Source organism: Aotus nancymaae, unplaced genomic scaffold (genome assembly GCF_030222135.1).
Source record: "Aotus nancymaae isolate 86718 unplaced genomic scaffold, 86718_ANA_hifiasm-v0.15.2.pri h1tg000067l, whole genome shotgun sequence".
Lineage (NCBI taxonomy): Eukaryota > Metazoa > Chordata > Mammalia > Primates > Aotidae > Aotus > Aotus nancymaae.
The window spans coordinates 26858463-26871425 of record NW_026988482.1 but is presented as its reverse complement, the minus strand read 5'-3'; the positions used below and the strand labels follow the sequence as shown (position 1 = coordinate 26871425).

General features: G+C 52.9%; 1 protein-coding gene across 4 annotated transcripts; it reads right to left on the bottom strand.

The window, feature by feature from the left end:
- Positions 1 to 3556: 3556 nt before the first annotated feature.
- PPM1M (protein phosphatase, Mg2+/Mn2+ dependent 1M) lies at positions 3557 to 8522 on the bottom strand. 4 transcript variants are annotated; one of them, XM_021671619.2, is made up of 10 exons: positions 8235 to 8522; positions 7319 to 7436; positions 6902 to 7156; positions 6348 to 6460; positions 5898 to 5982; positions 5682 to 5800; positions 5432 to 5495; positions 5072 to 5179; positions 4813 to 4961; positions 3557 to 4476 (listed from the first exon to the last, which is right to left on the bottom strand). In XM_021671619.2, exons 1-10 carry the CDS (start codon positions 8456 to 8458, stop codon positions 4332 to 4334), a joined length of 1380 nt encoding a protein of 459 aa, XP_021527294.2. In that variant the 5' UTR covers positions 8459 to 8522; the 3' UTR covers positions 3557 to 4331. The 4 variants fall into 4 exon arrangements, with proteins under 4 accessions (XP_021527294.2, XP_012316087.1, XP_012316086.1 ...); XM_012460664.3 differs by having other exon boundaries at positions 7366 to 7436; positions 8235 to 8253; XM_012460663.3 differs by lacking the exon at positions 8235 to 8522 and adding an exon at positions 7890 to 8126 and having other exon boundaries at positions 3557 to 4501.
- Positions 8523 to 12963: the final 4441 nt, after the last annotated feature.

Here is a 12963-nt window from a genome sequence, read left to right as displayed (position 1 = left end):
TGTGTGATAGGCCATGCATAGGCTCTTCTGACACAAACCATGTAAGTAGAAAGAGACCCCTCCTGGCCTGGTGGGAGGACTGCTACTGTGTTCAGCTCTGCTGGGAGACATGAACAAGTTAGGTGAGCAGGGCCGCCCTTGCAGCAGTCACTTCTGTCTCTGGCCTGCTTGTAACCGAGACCACCCACTCCCCAGACTTCAGCCTTGTGATGTGAGGAACAACAGCAGGCCGGGTGGGAAGCCAGGCAAGCAGGCTGTGGGGGCAAGTTGGCTCAGCAGTTGATGTGGGTAAGAGAAGTAGGCACAGGATGCTGCCCGCACTTTTTTTTTTTTTTTTGCACTCAGGCGGTGTGGTGAGGTAGTGGGGGTGAGGAAAGAGGAAGTGGCACTCCTACAGGCTGGTAGAACAAGACTTGAGCTGCCTGAGGAGTCCTGGCAAGACTACCAGAGCTTCAAGGGTCAATTAGTTTGTCAGGGCCCACCTGTGGACAGGTTCAGTGAGTGTCCAGGCTGGAGTGCAGTGGCATGATATCTGCTCACTGAAGTCAATGGGAAATGTCTGATGCAGTTTTTCCAATCTTCCCTGGAGAATGTGCAGGAAATGGGATTTATAGTGAGTTAATGGGTAGGAAAGGGGCTCTGAGGCTAGGTGTGGTGGCTCGTGCCTGTAGTCCCAGCACTTTGGGAGGCTGAAGCGGGTGGATCACCTGAGGTCAGGAGTTTGAGACCAGCCTGGCCAACATGGTGAAACCTCATCTCTACTAAAAATACTGGGCATAGTGGTATGTGCCTGTAATCCTAGCTATCCAGGAAGCTGAAGCAGAAGAATCACTTGAACCTGGGAGGTGGAGGTTGCAGTGACCTGAGATTGCACCACTGCACTCCAGCCTGGGCAACAAGAGCGAAACTCCATCTCAAAAAAAAAAAAAAAAAAAAAAAAAAAAAAAACCGGTCAGGGGGTGGGTTCTGAGAGCCTCTCAGTTAAGTTAATTATATAGGTTTTACCATTGGCTCTGCGACCTGTTAGATGTTATTCTTGGCTGCAATGTTGGGCTATCAGTTGCCTGGTAAGGTAATTCACCTCAATTATAAAGTAGGAGTAAATAAGGGAAGGCTCACGTAAAGCTGAGGTCATGAAGGTGGTTTGCCGTGTAATTCAACAGGTATTTCCTGAGCACCTGAGCCTTGGTACGTTCTAGTCAACAGCACAGTTCTTTTTTTTTTTGGAGACAGAGTCTCACTGTGTTGCCCAGGCTGGAGTGCAGTGGCACGTCTCCGCTCACTGCAACCTCTACCTCCTGGGTTCAGGTGATCCTCTCACCTTAGTCTCCCACGTAGCTGAGACCAGGCATATATCACCATGCCTAGCTAATTTTTTGTATTTTTGGTAGAGATGGGGTTTTACCATGTTGTTCAGGATGGTCTCAAACTCCTGAGCTCAAGCAATCCGCCTGCCTCAGCCTCCCAAAGTCCTGGGATTACAGGCATAAGCCACTGTGCCCGGCAAAGATAATAGCGTAGTCTTTTTGGAAAAGATGAAAAACTAAGCTGCTTATTAAACAGCAAGCCCTAGGGCCCTAACTTTTATCCAGCTAATTCTAGCTTTATAGAAATTTGCATTTAAAAGTAAGTGAAAAAGTCACATTGCACATTTGTAATTCCAGCTACAGGCTGGGAGGACTGCTTGAACCCAACAGTTTTGAGACTAGCCTGGGCAAAATAGTGAGACCCTGTCTCATTACTTTTTTTTTTTTTTTTTTGAGACAAAAAAAAGTCTACTAGCATGACAACTTATGTTGGAGTGTGAAAAAAGAAAGAAAAAATTAAAAAAAAAAAAAAAAGACTGGGCCGGGCGTGGTGGCTCACGCCTGTAATCCCAGCACTTTGGGAGGCCGAGGCGGGTGGATCACGAGGTCAAGAGATCAAGACTATCCTGGTCAACATGGTGAAACCCCATCTCTACTAAAAATACAAAAAATTAGTTGGGCATGGTGGCGCATGCCTGTAATCCCAGCTACTCAGGAGGCTGAGGCAGGAGAATTGCTTGAACCCAGGAGGCGGAGGTTGCGGTGAGCCGAGATCGCGCCATTGCACTCCAGACTGGGTAACAAGAGCGAGACTCCGTCTCAAAAAAAAAAAAAAAAGACTGAGTCTTGCTCTGTTATCCAGGCTGGAGTGCAGTGTCACCATCTTAGCTCACTGCAACCTCTGCCTCCTGGGTTCAAGCAATTCTTCTGCCACAGTCTCCTGAGTAGCTGGGACCACAGGCGCCTGCCATCATGCCCAGCTAATTTTTGTATTTTTAGTAGAGATGGGGTTTCACCATATTAGCCAGGCTGGTCTCAAACTCCTGACCTCGTGATTGGCCCACTTTGGCCTCAGAGTGCTAGCATTACATGTGTGAGCTACCATGCCTGGCCTTACTTTTTTTTTTTTAAGTGAAAGACCACCCTTCCAGTATCTCAAGCCCAGAGCCTACAAGTAGCGGAGGCTGGGCACAGTCGCTCATGCCTGTATTCCCAGAGAGGCTGAGGTGGGAGCATGACTTGCATCCAGGAGTTTGAGCCAGTCTGGGCAACACAGACCCGGTCTCTACAAAAAATAAAAAGTAGCTAGGCGCGGTGGCTCACACCTGTAATTCCAGCATTTTGGGAGGCTGAGGTGGGCAGATCACAAGATCAAGAGATCGAGACCATCCTGGCCAACATGGTTAAACCCTGTCTCTACTAAAAATACAAAAATTAGCTGGGTGTGGTGGCACGTGCCTGTAATCCCAGCTACTTGGGAGGCTGAGGCAGGAGAATCATTTGAACCAGGGAGTCAGAGGTTGCAGTGAGCCAAGATTGTGCCACTAGACTGCAGCCTGGTGACAGAGCAAGACTCCATATAAAAAAAAATAAAGTTAGCAGGGTGTGGTGGTGCATACCTGTGGTCTCAGCTACTTGAAAGGCTCAGGTGGGAGGATCACTTGAGCCCAGGAGGTCAAAGCTGCAGTTAGCTGTGGTCACACCACTGCACTCCATCCAGCCTATGTGACAGAGTGAGACCCTGTCTCAAAAAAGAAAAAGAGCTGGTGCAGTGGCTCACACCTGTAACCCCAACACTTTAGGAGGCTGAAGCAGGTGGATCACTTGAAGTCAGGCGTTCAAGACCAGCCTGGCCAATATGGTGAAACTCCATCTCTACTAAAAATACAAAAATTAGCTGGGCATGACAGCAGGTGCCTGCAATCCCAGCTACTTGGGAAGCTGAGGCAAGAGAACGGCTTGAACCCGGGAGGTGGAGGTTGCAGTGAGCCGAGACCGTGCCACTGCTCTCCAGCCTGGGTGACAGTGAGACTCCATCTCAAAAGGATGGTAGAGACTTTTGTTTCCTGGGCAAAAAGTCTCTCACTGGTGCTTACCCAAGCTGAGAGCTAGAGAAACTGCAAAGAAAACAGTCCTGATTATATGCAGGCTTGCAAGGTGGAGCTAAAACTAATCCACTGGAAGGTGACAAGAAATAGCAAAAGGTATCCTTAATTCAAGCTGTACAGCAATTCACAATTCACAAGGGCTCTTCTGTACACAACATTTAATAGGGAGGTGAGAGGGAACAAAGCAAAGGCAGAGTTGGGGCATCAGACCAGGGCAGGGCTGGAACCAGGGAGAAGCAACCGGTTAGCAGGCAACTACAAGCAGCAAATGGAGAGCCCTCTCACCCAGCCAACTCCAGGAACTTCTCTGGTCCCTTGTGCTCTGGTCCCTGAACCTTAGCCCGAGAGCCTGTTCCTCATCTCCAGCAAAGGACAGCAGGGCAGAACCTGAGTTGGTCTCTTCAGGGCTGTCTTAAAGATGGCTGTTTCAGCAGAAATGAGGCTGCCCAAAGGTTTCGACAAGGCAGCTTGCATGGACTTTGGGGGTTGTTGAACACATGCCCTGACATCCATGCATTGGAGACCTGTATTTAAACATGGGCTAGCTGCCCATCCTGGCATCTTTGGCTAATACCCTTACCCTGGGTGCCCCTATCTGAGAATGATACTTTGGGTTGTTGAAGAGCCTGTCTGAGGAGCCTCACATGGGTTTCCTGGTTAAGTTGTAAAGTCACTCTGCCAGAGAGGTTATCACTGCAAAAGTCAGGACCTGGTGGGCTGGGCTCACCACACCCTTCCAGCTCTGACTGCCTGGTATAAATGTTCCTCTTGAGATGGATGTGTGTCGAGGTGAACGCTGAGAGCACTGGGCTGTGGCTGGGGATAGGGCAGGCAGGATTTGCTCTTGGTCACACTGGAAGGATGCCCAGACCACACCCAGACACTGGAGCAGTTCCGGGATACAGTATCTGAATCCTCAGGGGCCACTGCTGTCTTGGCCCTGACTGTGCAAGGGAATCACGAACACAGAGACGTCATCGTAGGACACCTGCCCTTCCACTGTGAGACCGTCTTCCTTCCCCTGTGTGCTGTGTATCAGCATCTGGGCCAGCTTCAAGAACCTGTGAAGACCATCCTGCAGATAGACTTTAGGGGCAGCGCAAAGGGGCAAGGACAGCCCTTAGAACTCACTGCATAAGGTTGGACACTGGGGACCCAAGCATGCAGTCCGACTGCGGAGCAAGGAAGCAGCAAGCTTGGGTGGGCCATGGGCTGGACCACAGGAGTCTAGATCCAGGGATTTTTGGAACCCATAGTCTCCCCTCCTCCCTCAAGAAGCTTGAGACAGCCCTGATCCTGGCCAGCTGCCAGCTCATTGTCAGTGCTGTCTTCTCAGCCATAACTACTTGGGTTTGCTGCTGGCACCAACCCAGGCAGGTCCCCAGCAGCTACAGTACCTGTGTGGGTCCTCTTGGTTCCCAGGGAGGAAGCTCCGCACCAGCCATGCCACCTGCTCATTGGACAGGACGTCCCAGAGTCCATCAGTCGCCATGACAACCACATCATCCTCCTGTAGCTCCAGCTGGTCCACATCCAGCACAGTCACCTACAAATTAAGCCTGAGGATGCTGCATGCTCCCTTCCCTCCTCCCACCAGCCTCACCGTCTGCCTTTCTGGGCAGATGGAAGCTGGGTTGGACAGCGTTGCCCCCTCACCTGTGGGACAGAGAGCAAGAAAGGCTTGAGCTGGATGTTTGTGTCCAGGACTCTGAGCTGATGGTCTCCCAAGCCCCGGGAGACAGCCAGTGTTCCTAGTAACCGAGCCTGAGGGAAAGTGAGGTGTGAGGTGACGACAAACAGCTCCAGCAAATGCACAAGTACCAGGCCCTAGCACTGCAGAGCACAGAGGGAGAGGTGGACTGTGGCCACCTTTGGAAGCCTTGGACCGAGAGAGAAAATTCCTGGTCTCAGAGCAAACCCCAGGGCACCAGCCACAGCTACCAGCAAGAGGCGAAGGAGCTCCCAACTCTGTAGGGGATAATGAAGAGGGATTCTTGGGGGGAGCCAGGCACTGACCTGCCTACCCTGTCCGTGGATCAGTGGGTACTTGAGATCCGATTTGTCCACACGTTTGTAGCTCCTACCAGGAGCAGAGCCAGCATCAACCCAAGCCCTGTGCCCCATCTCATCTTTCCCCAACTTAGGGACCAGCTATCATACCCTCATGGTGCCCACCCTGCCAAGGTGGAGGGGGCTGCCCCAGGCCAGGCAGCCAGGCCCCGATCCCAGGGCTCTCCCTTCCCACCTGTCCCTCATCCCCACTCACCAGCCCCTCATGTGGTGATCCCTGAACAAAACCTTCTGTCCCAAGTCATCCCCCTTCAGCCGCCGAGGGAACTCTAGTCGGGTGAACTCGCCAGCCAGAAGCTCAGGGTAGAGAAAGGCCTGGGGTGGGGAGGCTGTGCTCAGGTCACACTCCCTCTAGTGGCCCTGGACCCAGGAGTTGGGGCTTCACAGCCTCTGTGCTGCCAAGGGCACCTACCAGCTGCTGGATCCGCTGCCGCTCAGTCTCTGGGGTGAACTCAGAGCTCAGTGGCCGTATCTCATCTCTCCGCACCAAGATGGCCCTGGATGGGGTTGAGGAGAGAAGGGAGAAGTCTAGGAGAGGGCCTCTACCCTCACCAATGTCCACCCTCCTACGAGTCCCTCCTCCAACCACCAGGACCCAGCTCTGCCCATCATGATCCCTTAAAGTCCTCCATGTCTGCCTAAAACCTGCAAGGGTAGAAGCTTAGCTCTTTAGCGGGGCACTTGAGGTCCCTGCCCTCCCCAGCAGCCACTGTCCACCTCATATATGCCAAGTACATACTCAGTTCAGCCAGCCAATCCTTCCTACTATCCCTCCACTTCCAGCCACCTTTCATTGTCCCCATTGCTGCTTGTGCCCTCCCCACCCCACCCTTGCCCACCCTCCAAGGGGTGACTCACTCACCTGCTATCCCCAGCATTGGCCACGTACAGCTTTCCCTGCAGGGACACAGCCACCAGGGCTGTGCAGCCGCCCACCTGGCCTGAGGCCTCCAGCTCCCGCCCGATCACCTCATCCTGGGGCAAACCAAGGCCACCTTAGCTGCTGCCTGTTCTGCCACCATACTACTTTGTCTCTCAATCCCCACCCTACCCTATAGTTCACTTCCACCAGGAGGCCTGACAGTCCCAGCCCAAAGTCCAGCCACGATCCCTGCAGTCAGAAGATCTAGACAAGGGAAGTGTTACTCAAAATAGGAAGAGAAACCAGCCCCTGCACCAAGGACCAACAGGGTATTCGATGAGATGATGTAGGTAAAAGTACCCAGCACATAGTAGATGCTGGATAAAAGAGGGGTTATGCTGAGAGTGACGGCTGTTAATAACAACCCAACCAACCCAATCTCATCCTTCCAATCTCTGTATACTGTGATGACCACGATATACAGAGATGCCATTCCCCGAGATCCCTAAGGGCAAAATCTCCACTTCTTCCCCAGCCAAAAGCCACACACTCACACATTCCTGAAAGGCACTCTCCAATGCCCCGATCACCAAGTCTTCTGCCTTGATGCCCTTTTCCTCCACAAACTGGGGGTCACTGGGGCAGATGCAGCGGCCGCTGAGGTGCATGGGGGGCCGAGTGGCTACCAAGCCCTCTACAACAGCCTCCAGCTGCCGGCGCAAGCAGGAGTGCAGGGTGTTGGCAGCCAAGATGGCTGCTGCAGGACCTCCGTGCCCATCAAACAGTGCCCAGTAATGGCCCGTCAGAAACTGCACAGGAAGGGCTCAGTGTCAGGATTCTGACAACTTCCCCAGTTGTCCCCTGACCCAACCAGAACTAGGACATGGGGCAGCAGGGCAAGAACCTCAGCTTGCACGTCCTGGCCCCAGACTGTAGGAGGGATTCAGGCCAAGAACTCAGGCTACACTCACTTCCTCTGGACACAGGGTCAGCCACTCTTCTTCAGCCCCAAACTCACATCTCCGGATGCACAGCTTCCCACAGGCGGCTTGATCCTCATTGAATTCAGATTTCTCTGCATTGATGATCCTGAGGCCGAGAAATCATCAGGGGCCCTCCAGGGACACACCTATGTCCCTATGGGCACAGGGACCTGAGCCAGCACAGGGAGAGGACCCCTCCCTCTGGGGCAACAGCTCCCCAGTGCTGTCCCTAACATGCACTTAGACAACCACGATGTAAGCTTCCTAACTTCAGTGGCTCCATGATTAAGGTGAAAGTCAGGGCCCAGCCGGGCACAGTGGCTCACGCCTGTAATCCTAGCACTTTGGGAGGCCGAGGTGGGTGGATCACCTGAGGTCAGGAGTTCAAGACCAGCCTGGCCATCATGGTGAAACCCCATCTTTAAAAAAAAAAAAGTCAGGGCCCAACTCCTCTGGAGCCTACCTGCTGACCCAAGGCTAGAAGGTAAGGGTGGGCTGCCCTTCCTGTTCCCTGCCCTGTCACAGCCCAAAGCCCTGTCCCATGCAGTACAGGTCATACCCAGGGTGAGATGGTGGAGGTGGGGGGTGGGGGGAATCGCCAAAGCCCCACATGCTGGAACTCTACCGAGTCTCCGGGCCTCGTCTTGGAAGCCCCTGGGCTGCAGGTCCTTCCTGATCTGTCATCTCTGAGGGGTAGGTCGGAATCCCAAGGGAAACCCTGGGTCGGGATGTTGGGGAAGTTGTCAGGGTTCAAAGATGAGGATAAGAAGGGGCTGTCCACAGGTGGTGGGGCTGTCACTCACTCAGCTCCTCCCGCTTTCTAGGCCGGCACTGGACCCGAGGCGGGCTCAGGCCGGGGCCCGGGCCGGGCCAGGCTGGGCCAGGGGTGGGGAGGGGCACTCACTCGGCGTAGCCTGCGTTCCAGGGCAGCGCGCGTCCTCGCGCGGGGCTGCGCACGGGCCGGGAGTCTGGGCGGCGCGAAGCGTCTGCCGCGCCGGGGCTGGAGCCGGAGCCGCGCAGGAAGCGGGGACGCTGATAGGGGACTGGGCTGGCACGCGGCCCTGGCGACCGCGGCGCGGGGAGCGGCTCCCCAGGCAGGAAGCGGCGCCGGAACCAGCCGGCGGACATGGCGCGGCGGCAGGGGGCTGCCCGCGGAGCGCGGGGCGCGAGGGCTGGGCCGCCCGCGGGAGGAGGAAGCGGGCCGGGGGCGGGGCCGGGGCGGGGCTGGGGGCGCGCAGGCGGGAGGCGACGTCCCCCAGCCCCGACCTCCGCCCGGGAGCGCGTGCGCGGCTGGCTTGCTCAGCCGGGGGTCCACCCTCAACCCTCGCGACCGCTCGAGAAATCCCACGCCGGCATCAGCCCCATTTGACAGGCAGGAAAACGGAGGCCCGGAAAGGAGAAGTCGCCTGCCCGGCGTCCCACAGTTCACCCACGCGTGGGTCACCGGCGGTTGAGAGGAAAAGTTCCCCACACCCCGCGGGCCAGCATCGCGCAGAGCCTTGGGCCTCCTCCTGCTGGGCGAGGACCTGACGAAGGGGAAGATGGGGACAGGATGTGGTGGGAGGTGTCAGACGCGCACCTTGAGTAAGTGTCTCTGAGCACAGGGTCCTTCAGGCCGCCTCCAACCCTCTCCACGCCAGCCTGCCACCCTCCACCCCAGACGGGCTTAGTGGTCACCCTGGCTTTCCCCATCCTGAGAAGCTGCTACCACCCTCTAGGACACTCTTCCAAATGGCTGTGCCTGCAATCAAGATGTCCTCGCGGAATAGACAGCAGGGTCCTCACTGGACTGTGAGTCACAGACAAGAGAAATCTTTGTGTGTATAAAGGGGAATCCGTGGTCCCCCAAAGGCTCCAGCTGGTCCCAGTTCAGACCTGGGACGGAGGGAAGTGAAAGACGAACAACCATCTTGCGGTCTCTCAAGACGAACAACCATCTTGCGGTCTCTCAGTCACTGGCTAGCTGTCACCGGGGGTCAGCAGCAGTGTCCCCTTCACATCTACGAGTTAACAGAGCGCTTCCTCACCCATCTGTCCTCACCCATCTGTCACTTAAGTCCAACTCCCCGTGCAAGAGTGTTACTTCGGCCGGGAACTGTGGCTCACACCTGTAATTCCAGCACTTTGGGAGGCTGAGGCGGGCAGCTCACCTGAGGTCAGGAGTTCAAGACCAGTCTGGCCAACGTGGTGAAACCCCGTCTCTACTGAAAATACAAAAATTAGCCTGGCATAGTAATGTGCACCTGTAATCCCAGCTACTTGGGAGGCTGAGGCACAAGAATTGCTTGAACCCAGGAGGTAGAGGTTGCGGTGAGCCGAGATCAACCCACTGCACTCCAGCCTGGGTAATACAGCGAGACTCAGTCTCAAAAGAAAACAACAACAAAAAAGAGTGTTAACTTCACAGGGAGGATTCTGAGGCCCACAGAGGGGAAGTCTTGGACACCCAGGGCTGTGCTATTTCCATTATGACAATGCAGCTGACTCAATCTCGCCCCGGGGCACTTCTCTTCCCCTTTCCTCCTCCAGGAAGCCAGGGCTTGCCAACTGATTACAACCTCTGATTACAGGCATGAGCCACTCCACAGCCTAGTGCCCCCATATGAGGAACATGAAGAGTCCACCTTCACCTCCACTCCCTAGCCCAGGCAGATGCTCAGTAGGCCCCACTTCCTCCCAGCAGCTAGCCCTGCCCCAGTGGGAGTTCCTCTGGCCCAAGAAGGAAGATTCTTAGGGCAGGGAGCTGCGCCCTACACCCACTCCCTCCAATGACTCAGTTCCAGAGCAGCCTGGAGGCTGATTGACTGAACTCAGAGTGTGTGCTGGGCCCACAGTGGGCACAGGAGCACAGTGCTAACGGAGATAAGCCAGGCCTGTGCCCACCAAGCCCCCTGCAGTGAGGGTAGCAGTTCTGGTGGATGCTGCTTCATCCAGCTGGCAAGGGGATGGGGTGACATTAGATAAGTTCCAAAGGACCTCTGAGCTGAGAACTGTCACTGGGACAGAACAGAAATGTGCCAGGGTGGGGCAGGCCCAATTCAGTCTGTGAGGCCACTTCCTCACCCTCGCCAGTCAATGCCTCAGAGGATTTTCAAGTCTAAAATTGGAAGAAACAAAGCACACGCACTCTATTCCCCAACCCACCTCTGGGTGGGGGGTGGGGGAAAGTCTTGTCCTAAAGTATTTTCACAGAAGCTCTAGGCAACCAGATGTCATAGGCAGTCTGTTGCCCAGCTTAGCCATTTTGTTTTCAGAGCCATGTGGGGCCCCATGGCAATCCCATCCTCTCTGTTCCAAGGTGGTCTGAGTGTTCCTTCAGTGTTACCAGGCTCTTCTGGCTTCCAGGGATCCTGAGTACCTCAGTCAGGCCTGGATCTTAAGCCTATGTCTCTTGATTTACTCCCTCATTTTGCCAAAGTGCATCCTCCAACAACTTTCCAAGAAAGGATGACTGGGAGGTACTTTCCTGAGAGAGATTATTTATCTATCTTTTTCTGTGAATGGTCTATTTGTATCCTTTGCCCTATTTTCTACTGGACCATTGGTCTTTTTTCTTATTGACTTATGAGAGCTCTTTATATATTAGAGAAATCATCTCTTTATTTTGAAGTGAGTTACAAGGTATGCTGTTTGTAACAAGTTACAGTTCGTTATTTGTGTTTTGGCTGTGATGGTAGCTTTTTCCATACAGACTTTATTTTTAATGCAAATGGATTATTAATCTTTTTATAAAGGAAAATAAAAATTTCAGGACCCCCAAATTTGTTATGCTAAAAAGAGAGTTGGCCGGGCGTGGTGGTGCATGCTGGTAATCCCTGCACTTTAGGAGGCCGAGACAGGTGGATCATGAGGTCAAGAGATTGAGACCATCCTGGCCAACATGGTGAAACCCCATCTCTACTAAAAATACAAAAAATTAGCTGGGAGTGGTAGCCAGCACCTGTAGTCCCAGCTACTCGAGAGGCTAAGACAGGTGAATAGCTGGAGCCTGGGAGGCAGAGGTTTCAGTGAGCCAAGATTGCGCCACTGCACTCCAGCCTGGCAACAGAGCAAGACACTGTCTCAAAAATAAAATAAATAATAATAACAATAATAAAGGGAGAGTTAAACTTGGAGACTAAATCACGCAACACTGGCATTCCTTTTTTTTTTTTTTTTTTTTTCCTGAGATGGAGCCTTGCTCTGTTCCCTGGGCTGGAGAACAGTGGCCTGATCTCTGCTCACTGCAAGCTGCGCTTCCTGGGTTCAAGCGATTCTCCTGCCTCAGCCTCCTGAGTAGCTGGGATTACAGGTGCCTGCCACCACACCTGGCTAGTTTTTGTATTTTTAGTAGACACGGGATTTCAACATATTGGTCAGGCTGGTCTTGAATTCCTGACCTCAGGTGATCCACCCACCTCAGCCTCCCAAAGTGCTGTGATTACAGGTGTGAGCCATGAGCCATGGCACTGGCCATTTTTTTTTAAATTCTGGCAACACCTCATTCTAAGCTGTGAAATTAATGTTTTCCAACATTGTCATTCTTTTCCCAAATGGATACCTGTTACCTTGCAACCTTGTGTCAAAACATTCTGCATTAGCCAGATCCCCAGAAAAATGCAAATAGCCTCATGCATCTCCAGGTGACTGCCCTCACAAATTGCTCATCAGTAAATCCTTTGCCAGCCCCTAAACCTTTCAGGAAGTATATCCTCCCATAAAACAAGGACATGTCAATTGCAACTTTAGGTCTGGAACCTAACCCTACCTCCTAAAACCAAAGTCTGTTAAATTTCACAGTGACGATGTCAGTTACAAGTTTATCGGCCCATGTGCAGAACAAGGATAGGATGAGATCTATTATTCCTCCATCTACCCTGAGGCCTCTGCAAAATTGGCTCTTCCTTTACTCCCTGTTCTTCAAGTGTTCACCCTATCTTCCATATACCCTAGATTTACAGGACACTAATTAACAGTCTCACAAAAACATAACCATTTGCCTCACTGCCTTCTCCCCTTTAAAGAAATGTACAAATATTGAGCGTCCTGAAAACTTCCTGGGAGAGCACAGGCCACAGACATTTCTGTGATTTGTGTTGCTTTCCTGGGCATGCTCGAGCTCTGGCTCAATAAATTTCGATTGATTGAAGCTCTTGCCTCCGTCTCTTATTGGGGTTAAGATTTTCTCTTTTCTATAGCCTAATTTAGGAAGTGAAAGGTTTTCGTTTACGGTTTCTGTTTGGTGACACAGAAGTTTCCTCCACTCCAAGATTCTACAATCTGTTCCCTTTGTTTCTTCAGTATTTTAAAATTTTTTTAGAGAGGGTCTCACTCTATCACCCAAACTGGAATGCAGTGGTGTGATCACGGCTCATTGCAGCCCTGAACTCTGGGGCTCAGATGATCCTCCTGCCTTACTGTCCCAAGTAGCTGGGACTACAGACATGTGTGACTGTGCCTCACTAACACATATCTGTCTATAGATATGTATATGTAGAGATGGGGTCTTGTCTTGTTGACTAGGCTGGTCTTGCATTCCTGGCCTCAAGCAGTCCTCCTGCCTCAGCCTCCCGAGAAGCTGGGACTACAGGTGTGCATCACCATGCCTGACTAATTTTAAAAGATTTTTTTTGTAGGGATGGAGTCTCACCATG